Genomic DNA, 12,561 nt, shown 5'->3' with positions numbered 1-12,561 from the left:
GCCAGGTGCAGTGGCTCACACCTGTAAGCCCAGCACTTTGGGAGGCTGAGGTGGGCAGATCGCTTGAGCCCAGGATTTCGAGACCAGCCTGGGCAACATAGCAAAACCCTATCTCTACAAAAAAATAGAAAAATTAGCTGGGCAAGGTGATGCACGCCTGTAGTCTGAACTACTCAGGAGGCTGAGATGTGAGGATCACTTGAGTCCACGAGGCAGAGTCTGCAGTGAACCGAGACCACACCACCACTCCAGAGCCGGATCCTGTCTCAAAAAATAAGTAAATAAATAGAAGTAAAAACGTACCATCAGTAATCCTACAGTAAAGAAACTCATTTAACTTGGTATAACCCAATGTTTTCTCTGTGTATTTGACCAATCTTGTTTTCCCTCCAGATAACACATTTAAAACCCATAAAATTGGAGTTATACAAAACATAAGATTTAATAGAAATTGTCATTACAACAACTCAGATTTTTCCAATTCTTACGTATTGTGGGTGCAGAGCAGATACTGACTAAGCATCTTTCATGAGCTAGGTACAGAAAATTCCCTTTACTCAACTTACAGCAAAAGTTGAATGATATGGACACCAATTTGGGGAATTCTAGTTAAGGTACAAGGCGGGAGATATCTGCCAGTTATGCAGCATCCCATTTGTTCCTGCTGGGAAGGATATCATGGAGCTCACAAGGGAAAAGAGGAAGGAGAGGATGCAGCAATTCCTCCAGGCTGCCTACGCGGTGAGAAGGCAGAAGCCAGCCAAAAATTTGAGGTGGCTAGGCCAGGCACAGTGGCTCCCGCCTGTAATCCCAGCACTTTGGGAGGCCGAGGCGGGCGAATCACCTGAGGTCAGGAGTTCAAGACGAGCCTGACCAACATGGAGAAACGCCGTCTCTACTAAAAATACAAAATTAGCCAGGTATGGTGGCGCATGCCACCCAGCTACTCAGGAAGGCTGAGGCAGGAGAATCACTTGAACCCAGGAGGCGGAGGTTGTGGTGAGCCAAGATTGTGCCCCTGCACTCCAGCCTGGGCAACAAGAGTGAAACTTGGTCTCAAAAAAAAAAAAAAAAAAAATGGAGGTGGCTAAAGGCCATTGAGGGCCTAGGGGAATGGTGATATTGTGGAGAGAAGTGGCAGAACAACACCTGATTACATGGATCTAATCAGGACCTTGCCTGCTCCTGTGTTCCGTGCCCTTGTACCTCTGAGTTTGTACAGATTTTCCCCCTCATCCAGATTTCTTTTATGCTCACCCAGATTGTTTTATTTGCTTTTAGAATTTCTCTTGGCGCCTAGAGTAGTGCTTACCTCATAGTAGGCCCTCAATGAATAACAGTAATCTGCAGGAGAATTGAGAGCAGACTTGTCACCCTCTTTCATGGTGGCAGATGGAAAGCCAAAGACAGTGTTTAACGAGAGAATAGTCACTTAATACAACAAGGGGGGGAAATATTAGAAAAAATAGGAACTGTCCTTGTGGCTGTGCCATTATTAACATACATATTGAAAGAAAGCACTATCTTTAGGGGAAGCTACTTGGTTGCCTTCCTAAACGTGTCTCAAAGAGTAATACTACCTTGCTGGATTTGCCAGTCTAGTATCTGACTTTCAGCCTTGCGGACTTGGAAACTTGTTTTTGGTGTCCTTATTTTGTTTTGTTTTCACTAAGAACAGGCCTTTAAAAACGATAAAATCCTGAATTGCTAAGCTGCGTGTATAGTTTGGATTATTAGGGGCTGTGAAACTAGCTTGTGGTAGGCAGGTCCATGTGGAAGGCACATGAGCTTGCTAAGCTTGGAGTTGGAACAAGAGGAGATTGTTCTAGAAAATGTTCAAAGTTCTCAGGCTGAAATGTCCTGATGCCATTATCTCCACCATGGAGGTTGTGTTGCAGAGCCGTTGGGCAGTTCAGACTTCATTCACTGACTCCTTTTCTCAAAATTGTCCTTGGCTTGCCTTGGTCGAGTTTTGAGTCAGCATTAAGTATCCCAACAGGTAATAAATAAGAGTACAAAATCAAAAGGTACAACAAAATAAAAATACAGTGAAAAGTAAATCTCCCCATCTTTGCCTTCTAATCACAGTTACTCTCCAAACAGGCAGCCACCATTAACTGTATTATGTATATGTACATTTTTATGCACAAGTGGTTGCATACTATACAGTGTTCTGCTTTTTACTTGAAAAATTTTGAAGTATTTGCCTATATCAGAATATATAGAACTATTTGTTTTTTTTTTTTTTTTTTGGTAGCTGGTTAGTGTTCTCTTTTAGGAATTATACCTTAATTTTATTTCCAGTTCCTATGGATGGACATTTGTAGTTTCTGATCTTTTGCTTTATAAGTGATGTAGCATTGAATATCCATTGCACATTATTTTGAGCATGCCTGCTAGATATGTAGAGAACATTTCTAGAATATTGGGTTAAGGTACATTTAAAGTTTGGATTGATCTTACCACATTTATCTCTGTAAAGGTTGCCCTGAAATACAACCCTACCACAAAATAGCAAAGATCATTTCACATCCTTGCTGTCACAGCTGATTTTCCTTCCATTAAAAACAAAAACAAAAACAAAAAACTTTGTGAGCCTGATAACTGATAGGTATGTGTGGTAGGGGAAGAATGACATGTCATATTTTCAGTTTACATTTATCATATGAGTTGAGTTGAACCACATCTTTTCTAGATATGTTCACACCTTCATTGTGGCAAAGGCTAAGTCCACTAGACTTCTGGCCTGGGCTAAGTCTTTGACTCTGAGGGCAATCTTAAGGCAGAAGGGACCACTGCTGAGATATGTGACCATGTATACCACAAAATCATATCCATGGGCCTGTGAGAGCGTTTCATCACTGCCTCTGGGGAACCTCGTAACATTTTTTTCAAAGAATTTGCTAACAGCAAAGCCTTAGTAAAATGCCATAATGAAAGCAGCCGGCCGGGTGTGGAGGCTCACGCCTGTAATCCCAGCACTTTGGGAGGCCTAGGCGGGTGGATCACCTGAGGTCACAAGTTCAAGACCAGCCTGGCCAACATGGCAAAACCCAGTCTCTACTAAAAATACAAAATTAGCTGGGCGTGGTGGTGCATGCCTGTAATCCCAGCTACTTGGGAGGCTGAGGGAGGAGAATCCCTTGAACCGGGGAGGCGGAGGTTGCAGCGAGCTGAGATGGTGTCTGCATTCCAGCCTGGGTGACAAAGTAAGACTCCATCTCAAAAAAAAAAGGCAACTGAATGGTTATGAGAAAGGGAAGAGAGATGTTACAGCATTTTTCACAGAAGAGAAAAAAAAATTACTTCAGACCACAGAAGGGTTTAGATTGGACAGGCCAAGAACAGTATCAGGCAGGCTGCTGAAATATGGGAAGACTCCATCTCCAAAGCTAGCAGATAGGTGGGTATAGAAAGAAGCCACAGGTTTCTTCGTGGTGTGTGTGGCCAGTAGTCCTAAAGATGAGAAGATGCTTGACAGACTTAATAGAAATTCTAGTACCAATGGGTAAAACTGTTTATAAGCAGGAAGTAGTTCTAGAAAATGAAATTGGAGGAAGCAGGCAGAGGTGCCTGATCACGGGGCCTTGACTATCACTGGAAATGAGGGTAACAGTGATTCAGCAATTTCTAGTGTTCTTCCCCACCCCCCTCGCCCTGGTTTTTTTAGTTGAATAGAGGAATAGAGATGGGGTCTCACTATGTTGTCGCCCAGGCTGGTCTTGAACTCTGAGCTCAAGCGGTCCTTCCACCTTGACCTTCTAAAGTGCTGGGATTACAAGCGTGAGCCACAGTGCCCGGCCTGGTGTCTGTTTTCTTATTCCTACTCGTGGCTTCCTGTAGGTGAGTGATCTCCCTGACTCAGGCACATGTTAATAGCCACATAGAACCACAGAGGAAACAAGGCTCTGGTAGATGTGCGGGTCTAACAGAAGGAACAATCAAGGCTTGAACAAGTTGGATTTTTTTCTCTGAGGTTCATTTTTTTCTTCCCTCCCCCATCTTTTGGTCTTAATTTTGAAAAGGCACAAAAGGAAAGAGTTAATGGATACATTTTAACTCACTCTCTATGCCCTAAGTCTGGTGGAGAAAGCATACCTCTTAAAGAGAAGCTAATTGAAACATAGAAAGAGGTGCCATTTTTCAGAAGGATACAGAAAAGAAGGAATAGAAAAGCCAAAAGAGAGAAAGAAATTGTGTTGATAACGCTGTTTTCTATTGTCTATTTTATATTCGTTGCTGGTGAAAGTTTATAGAAGTTCCAAGACTGTAGGTATTCCTTAGGAGAAAGAATAGACATTATCTGAATACATCCTCACCAAAGACTTGAACAGTATTGGAAATAAGTGGGCAAGCCGTGACTAGAGAAATTGAGAGTCTTCATAGAAAGAGAAAATTTAAATGGTCCCTGAGAATAAATGTTTAAAAACATAAGGAGCTAAACTAGCTGGGAGGCTAAGCACACATGATAGAAAAGAAAAGGGAGACCTGGGAAAGACACTGGACATTTGCTTGTAAAATGCAGGTCTAGTATTAGGTTTATAAAATATCTTGTTTTTATTTTTGTGGTAGGAAACCAGCAGTAAATAAGGTAATGTCATATTAAGTACTTTAAAAAGATCACTAATCTGTAGAGTTGTGTTGTCCAATATGGTGACCACTCCTATGTGTAGCTCTTACTAATCTCTGCATTACTGAGAACCTCATGTAAAAGGGTGTGTGTGTGTTTGTGTGTGTGTGTCTTAAATAGAGTCAGATATGCAATACCATAGTTTGTGTGGTTTCTTAAATAGCATGTGAAAAGGACAGAGACTCATACCAACTCTGAGATGAGTTTAATGGTAGTAGTTCCAGCAATGGACTCAGCCCATAGCTGAAAAATTACCATTTGAAAATATCTAAGAAATGAAACATTGTTCTTTTCAGTCTCTAAAGCAAAGTTATAGAGTTCCTCACTTTTTTGACTGAACTTTGATTTTTGTCAGGTTTGCCCTTCTCTGAATTTTTTTAAGCATTTGATTCATGTTACTAAGGACATTTCACCAGGTCCACACCTGTGGAGTAAAAATAAATATCATTCATTCCCCTGAACTTCAGCTTTTACCCCCAAGAGTACAGCCTTAAAGGAAATTAGAAAAAGAGGTTTTTGTAAGCCTTTAAATGCTGTGAAAGGTTATAGTGGAATGTGCTGTGGGATTAGCAAGAGAGTTTTTTTCCCTAGTATTACTAGAAATAGACACCCACCCAGGCTGGCAAAATTGTAAGACGAGAGAGATAAGCCCACTAATGCTGTCTGTTAGGTTCCTGAGGGAGAACGCTAACTATGAAAGTGAAATCTTGTATTTATTTTTGGAATGATGTAGAAATTCTAAATATGGAGGTAACTGTGTGCCAAGTCTTTTCACAGGCCTGACAATTAAGATAATTAATGCTAATGTTTCTGCTGGGTAATTGTATAGATGTGGATTGCTTCTAACTTAGTCTTCTCATAAGTAATATTGTTTTGGGGTTTGTTGGTGGAAAGGCCCCAAAAGGCTCTTCATCAGAAGAATGTAGTGGCAGTGCACAGAGATCAGTGTAACACTGTTGATCTTACTGTCATTTTTGGGGTCTTCAGTGTTTCTCTAAATGGAGTAATTCCAAAGGTGACAGTGTTCTCGTGGTCCACGCTGGAAATTTGGGATCAGAATTTTTTTCAAAAAAATTATAGAGTTAATAATTTCACTGCATTTTTAGTTTGCTTGCCCCCCACCCTGCCCCACCATCTCTACTAAAAATACAAAATTAGCCAGGCGCGGTGGTGAGCACCTGTAACCCCAGCTACTCGGGAGGCTGAGGCCGAAGAATCACTTGAACCCAGGAGGCAGAGGTTGCAGTGAGCCGAGATCACGCCACTGTACTCCAGCCTGGGCAACAGAATGAGACTCTGTCCTAAAACAAAAACAAAAACAAAAACAAAAACGTGGGGAGGAAGGAAGGGGGAGGGGCAGGGGAGGAATCATTTTAGTGAGAAATAGAAAACTAATTTCGTTTTCTTTGTAATTCTTTAAGATTTATGAGAATGGGCCACAGACACCCTGACTTGCTCAGGTTCTCAAACTTTATGTCTTTCCTCATTATATCAATCTGGAACTTCCTTGTCTTTATAAAGTAACCCCTTACCACTGAGATCTCTGTGTTCTTTCTCTCCTGTTTGTATTCTTTTTTTTTTTTTTTGAGACAGAGTTTCACTCTTGTTGCCCAGGCTGGAGTGCAATGGTGCAATCTTGGCTCACCACAACCTCCGCCTCCCGGGTTCAAGCAATTCTCCTGCCTCAGCCTCCTGAGTAGCTGGGATTACAGGCATGCGCCACCACACCCTTCTAATTTTGTATTTTCAGTAGAGATGGGGTTTCTCCATGTTCATTAGGCTGACCTCAAACTCCCAGCCTCAGGTGATCCACTCACCTCGGCCTCCCAAAGTGCTGGGATTACAGGCCTGAGCCACCACACCCAGCCCTTGTGTTCTTTACTGAACCTATGGGCAGTCTTTGCAGGTTTCTAACATACATAAATTCTTTTTTACCACAGTTTAGTTAAATAACACCTGGCTGCCAACAACACAGTTCAGATTTCAGTCACCATGATGTATTAACTGTGAGCAATTGTATAAAATACAGACTTCTCTGCCAGCTCTTCAGTCTACACATCAGGACATAACAGGCGCATCATGGTCATGACTAGTTCTGTCACTTCGCTCTTGATCACTGCATATCTACTGTCAGTTACCCTCAGGCAACACCTGTGTGGTTGTGTCACCTCCTTAACTCCCAGGGATAAACCCAAGTGACATTTTACAAAAATGGATAATTGGAAGACAGACTTGGCAACAAGAAAAATCTCTAGAAGTGAAATTGAATGTGATTAGAAAGATTTGAAAAGGACAACAGCAAGATGAAACTAGGGCAAGACCTAAGCCTACAGGAAGCTAATGGTACAAAGCATATTGGAAAAGTCCTGTCACTATAAAGACCAGGGTAAAGTCACTTCACCATCTTTTCACTTATATTGCACTAGAATAGAAAGATGCTTGTGGTTTAGATGGAACATTTACTTCTACTTTGGATTGAGAGAGAGAAGTTTGTGTGTGTGTGTGTTTCTCAGTTTGGCTACTATTCCGACCAAATTGATAATAGTTGCCTATTGAAAGAAGATGGTAATTACAAGGATATTGAAGGACTTCACTGCCAGTAAAAGATGCTTTTATCATGTTCAGAAGTTGTGAATTGACTAATGTTAAGCTATCTGAGGAAGCTGCTATTGTGAGTAAGAATGCTGCTGTGAAATTTGTACTCAGATTTCAAGGATTCGTTAAGGCAGATGTTAATGATGATCATCACAGAAGGCAACTCTTGATACCAGAGCTTAGCAAAAGGCATAGAATAGTGAAGAATAGTGAATAGAGTTAAAAATAGATTGACTTTCTTATTAGGAGGCAGCTGCGGAGAGTGACTTTGAATAAAACCTATGCTTATTTGGCCAGTTAACTGTGGCCAGGGAGTTGAGGTCAAGAAAATACAAATGTGGGTTTCTGGGTACAATCCTGGAGGTATAAGAGAGAGGTCCCATCATGTCAGGTGAGGATTTCACCTTAATTGCTTATATGTGCTTCAATGTTTGGGAGAGTTAAAAATGGGGTGTCTCATCCTTGGTTTAGAAAATGACGTTTTGCCAGGGAGGGAGAAGCTTGGAAGTCCCTTGCCTTGTACGATTTAGTCTTAATATAGTATTAAGAAGTTAAATGAGGACCGTATTGTTTCAGAATAGGATGAAAAGAAATACGACTTTTAAGAAATTTGAAAACTTGTATTCTATGAATTTGGGTTTTGTGTTGTCCTCTCCTCCTCCCAGTTCCTTTTTGTAAAGGTGTCTGCTTACTTTTCTAAATATTTCTTGGCAAGGAGGGGGGAGGAATTAAGCAATGCTAGTTTTTTTCTTATTTCATAGCCTTGTTTATAGCAAAATTTGAAACTGTGCAAACATAAATTTAGTACATTAAAAATTATATTTGTCTAAATAAATGCCTCTCCAGGTTAAGTGGAGTACAGGTGTTTATAGCTTATAAAGCTTAAATTGGTAATTCATAACTTTCAGGGAAAGTAATTTATAATTATAGGCCTGTTCATTTAAAAAAAGGAAGTTAAGAAATTTTACTTTTACATTAGCTTAAAAAGTTACTACCTTTTAAAGTATAAAATTAGTACATGTTCATTACAGAAAACCTGGAAAATATAGGACAGCGTAGACTGTTACAGAAATCACTGTAATATGGACTACTGGTCAGCTAGTGTTGATTGGTGTGTCTTCCTGGTGGTTTCAGACCCCTGGTGCTGATCTGATCTAAGAGTTGGTGCCTTGTTCCGATTAGTCATGGCCCATGGTATAGCAGTTGATAAATAATGCTTGAAATCCCAGAGTCATTACTACTAAACATTCTGGTGTCTAAAAGTTACTTTTAAAAATATATCACACTTTTGACTGGGGACGGTGGCTCACGCCTGTAATCCCAGCACTTTGGGAGGCCAAGGTGGGTGGATCACCTGAGGCCAGGAGTTCAAGACCAGCCTGGCCAACATGGTGAGACCCTGTCTCTACTAAAAATGCAAAAATGAGCTGGGTGCAGTGGTGCATGCTTGTAGTCCCACCTACTTGGGAGGCTGAGGCAGGAGAATGGCTTGAACCTGAGAGGCGAAGGTTGCAGTGAGCTGAGATCTTGCCACTGCACTCCAGCCTGGGCAACAGAGTGAAACTCTGTCTCAAAAAACAAAAAAAATTTATGTATATATATATCATATCACATATATATATCACACTTTCAAGCTGAGCATGATGGCTCACACCTGTAATCCCAGCACTTTGGGAGGCCAAGGCGGGAGGATGGCTTGAGCTCAGAAGTTGGAGACCAGCCTGGGTAACATGGTGAAACCTTGTCTTTACAAAAAAATACAAAACACTAGCTGGGTGCGGTGGCGTGCGCCTGTGTTGCCAGCTACTTGGGAGGCTGAGGTGGGAGAATCGCTTGAGCCTGGGAGGCGGAGGTTGCAGTAGTGAGCTGAGACCACACCACTGCACTGCAGCTTGGGCGACGAAAGTGAAACCCTTTCTCAAAAATAAAAATAAAAAATAAAAAATCACACTTTCCTCCCATTTAACACTATATCATGAACATATTCCTATGAAAATGAGATTTTTTGTGTGTGTGAATTGTCTATGAATTTTTCCTTTTTTTCTATTGACTTTTTTAAAATTAAAATTTGTAGTTACTCTGTTAGCTCCAGTCTTTGACTTTACAAGCCCTTACACATACATCTCATATCAGAAACAGAAAAAAGAAAAATCTTACTGCCTTTCCTTATTTGCTAGTAGGAAAACATACTCATGCTTATATGATTGAAGGGATGTATAAACTTTTGGAAAGTGATCTAATTTAAATGCACTACTTGGAACTGGAAATCCGTAAGGTGCCTGGCAGACTAGAGACTGCAAAAAGCCCAGTGCTCTTGGTACTGTTGATTGATGTGGGGCATTCACGAAAGACCACCGCCAGAAGTATTTTGCTGGTTGGCCAGGTACGGAAGCTCACACCTGTAATCACAGCACTTTGGGAAGCTGAGGCAGGAGGATCGCTTGAGCCCAGGAGTTCAAAACCAGCCTGGGCAACATAGTGTTTACAAAAATAATTTTTAAAAAAATTAGCCAGGAATGGCAGCATGCACCTGTGGTCCTAGCTACTTCAGAGACTGAGGTAGGAGGATCACTGGAGCCCGAGAGGCTGAGGCTGCAGTGAGCCACGATTACACTACTGCACTGCAGCCTGGGTGACAGAGTGAAACCCTGTCTCAAAAAAAAAAAAAAAAAAACAAGTACATTATTGTCAGCAGGTTTACCTGACTTGGTGTTACCACTTAACTGCATCATTTTAGTGCCAGGCAAGGAACCAAGGCTTACAAATTTAGGTAAATATTTCCAAGATCCAGATGATTAATATTTTAAAAAATCACTTTGAAGTCAGAGAAGCCTCATGATTTGACTGTAAGATGTGAATACATCAGCAAGTTAATTAGAATGTTTATATGGTTGTGCAGCCCTTTCTGGGAAGGTTAGGACCCAGTAAAAGTGCCACTCTGTGAAGTCCAATCCCAATCAGCAAATTCATTATAAGTAATTTGACAGGTTTTACTCTTGTAGTTTATGGAGTTACTGAGATTTTATATTCTTACCCAGTTCAGATTCTAGTGGTCTTTGGTGAATTAGGTTAGGTGGGGAGTATTTGTCTGATGGTCAAATTAAATAATATAATGCTAACAGCTTCTATATGTTAATATATTTAGAGAAATAATGTTTCCTTATTGCCTTATCACAAAATTTGATTTTAACAGCTGGCTATATACTTTCCTGCCTTTGCCCTCTCCTGACCTGGTAGTTCCAGTTGAAGATTGATTATTCCAACTGTTCTATAGAAGCCTGAGGGGCTGTATTTTGGCTCATTTAAAATTGAATCTTGTTTTTTCCCTTATTAGAACTATGTTTGTACAAATCATTTTGCACAGTAAGATTTACTGTATGATACTTGTCTAGCTTTATCTTCCTGATCAGATTGAAAGCACCTTGAGGGGAAATAATGGTATCTACTGTTTTTAATCCCAAAGTGAACAAAATCTTGCAACTATTGAAAGTTTAAAAAATATAGTTCCCTTTCAGGATCTTTGATTCATGCTTGTATATATTAGGCCAGTTTTGTAGGAAAAGAGCAGTGGATCTAGGCAATCTAATTGTGAATCTCATGGCTGACACCGCTTCAAAGTGTGGTCCTTTGCAAGTTCAGATGCGTCATGTGACACATCAGAGTCATTCTGGTGATTGTCATCTACCTTATTGCTTTTTCTTTCACTGGCTGAAGGGCCTCTGCAAGTGTAGTTATTCATGGTTACTTTCCTGACAAAAGTCTCGGCCGTAGGGATTGATGTTACCGTAGACTTCCACAAGATGGCAGACCAAGCCCCTTTTTTGTTTTACTGGGTTTCAAATAGTTTTTAAGATACCTTGCTTATGCTTTTGATTATTCTTAAAGTCTTTTTTGCCTTTTCTTTAGGTGGGCAGTGTCAAACCGGGAAATGCTTATAGCTCAAAACAGCTCCTTGGAATTTAAGCTACACAGACTGTATTTTATTAGCTTGTTAATGGGTGGAACCACAAATCAGCGAGAGGCATTACAATATGCTAAAAATTTTCAGCCATTTGCCCTAAATCATCAAAAAGGTGAGTCTGGAGTCAGATGTTATTAATGTTTGAAACAGGGTTATAGCCACCACTGTAACTTAACAGTTCTTAACTAGAGCTAATACATGTTTGCCAGGAAACAGTTGTAGTTGATAATCACTTACAGGAAAAGCTCTGAGTGGCCCTAGAACAAAAACAAAAATATTAAAGCCTCTTAGAAGTCAGAGATATTGCAGATTTTGGAATTCCATATTAAACTAAGAGGAGATCTGAGAAAGAGCAAGGTGTGCACTTGCTCTTTTCCACCCCCACCTGGCTGTATGCTGCTGCTCTTGCCACAGCAAAGTGTCAGAGAGCCAGGGTGGCAACTGTCAACCCCACGAATCTGTGTAGGAATACATTAACTCTGCAGTCAGAGATAATGTGATGACATAATTGTTACTCCTCTAGGTAATGGTAATTATACTATGCTGTAGATAAGAATTTAAATTATAAGTTCAGTATTTTCACTGCTTTCCTTTTCTTCCCTTTTCTCTCCATGCTGTTTAATTTAGGATGAAGGAAGAAACAAAGCTTAAGGACCGGAATTTTAAAAGACCTGTTAATACATTATTTTAGGCTGTATCAGTATGGGTGGGGGTATTCTTACTTTTCACAGCTTATTGCTGCAAGCAAACTAATGCTTTCTTGCTGGTGTTTTTTTTTAGACATTCAGGTTTTGATGGGAAGCCTTGTGTACCTGAGACAAGGGATTGAGAACTCACCATATGTTCACCTACTTGATGCAAACCAGTGGGCTGATATCTGTGACATCTTTACACGGGATGCTTGTGCCCTCCTGGGGCTCTCCGTGGAGTCCCCCCTCAGTGTCAGGTATGGAAATTGGCCCTGTCTGTTATTGAAGTATGCACTGCATTATCACCTTCCCTTAACTTGTTTGGTTCTTGATGTTTAAAGCCAGAATAACTTGTCTTTCTGAAGAAGAGTGTAATTGGTATTTCAAAAGATATCACAATTGGCAGTGACGCTGTTTGAGAGAAGCAGTTTTGAAAGTGTGGTGTATGAACCTCACAGGATCCTGAGAGCCTTTTCCACTATATTGACATTAGTACAGATGGTCCAGAAACGGTGGTGGACTAAACTGCTAGAGCCTTAGCACAAGTCGGGGTGGTGGTACAAACTCCACAAATACTTGCTGGATTCCTCACCACCACACACTTGCAGTTTAAGAAATGCTAGTTTTACTTAACCACGCCTGTAATCCCAGCATTTTAGGAGGCCTAGGAGGGCGGATCATGAGAT

At 40.8% G+C, this 12,561-nt stretch overlaps 1 protein-coding gene across 1 annotated transcript in view; it reads left to right on the top strand.

Moving 5' to 3' along the window:
• Positions 1–12,561, top strand: part of RMND5A (required for meiotic nuclear division 5 homolog A) — a 60,239-nt gene that overhangs the window by 36,076 nt on the left and 11,602 nt on the right. The window contains exons 5-6 of the mRNA XM_054475769.2: positions 11,132–11,298; positions 11,967–12,132. Coding sequence (XP_054331744.1) covers positions 11,132–11,298; positions 11,967–12,132 — 333 coding nt within the window. The remainder of the gene's footprint in view (positions 1–11,131; positions 11,299–11,966; positions 12,133–12,561) is intronic.

The sequence above is a fragment of the Pongo pygmaeus genome, chromosome 12, assembly GCF_028885625.2.
Source record: "Pongo pygmaeus isolate AG05252 chromosome 12, NHGRI_mPonPyg2-v2.0_pri, whole genome shotgun sequence".
In the NCBI taxonomy this organism is placed as follows: Eukaryota; Metazoa; Chordata; class Mammalia; order Primates; family Hominidae; genus Pongo; species Pongo pygmaeus.
The sequence above is the reverse complement of the archived record's forward strand: the minus strand, read 5'-3'. Positions and strand labels throughout refer to the sequence as shown.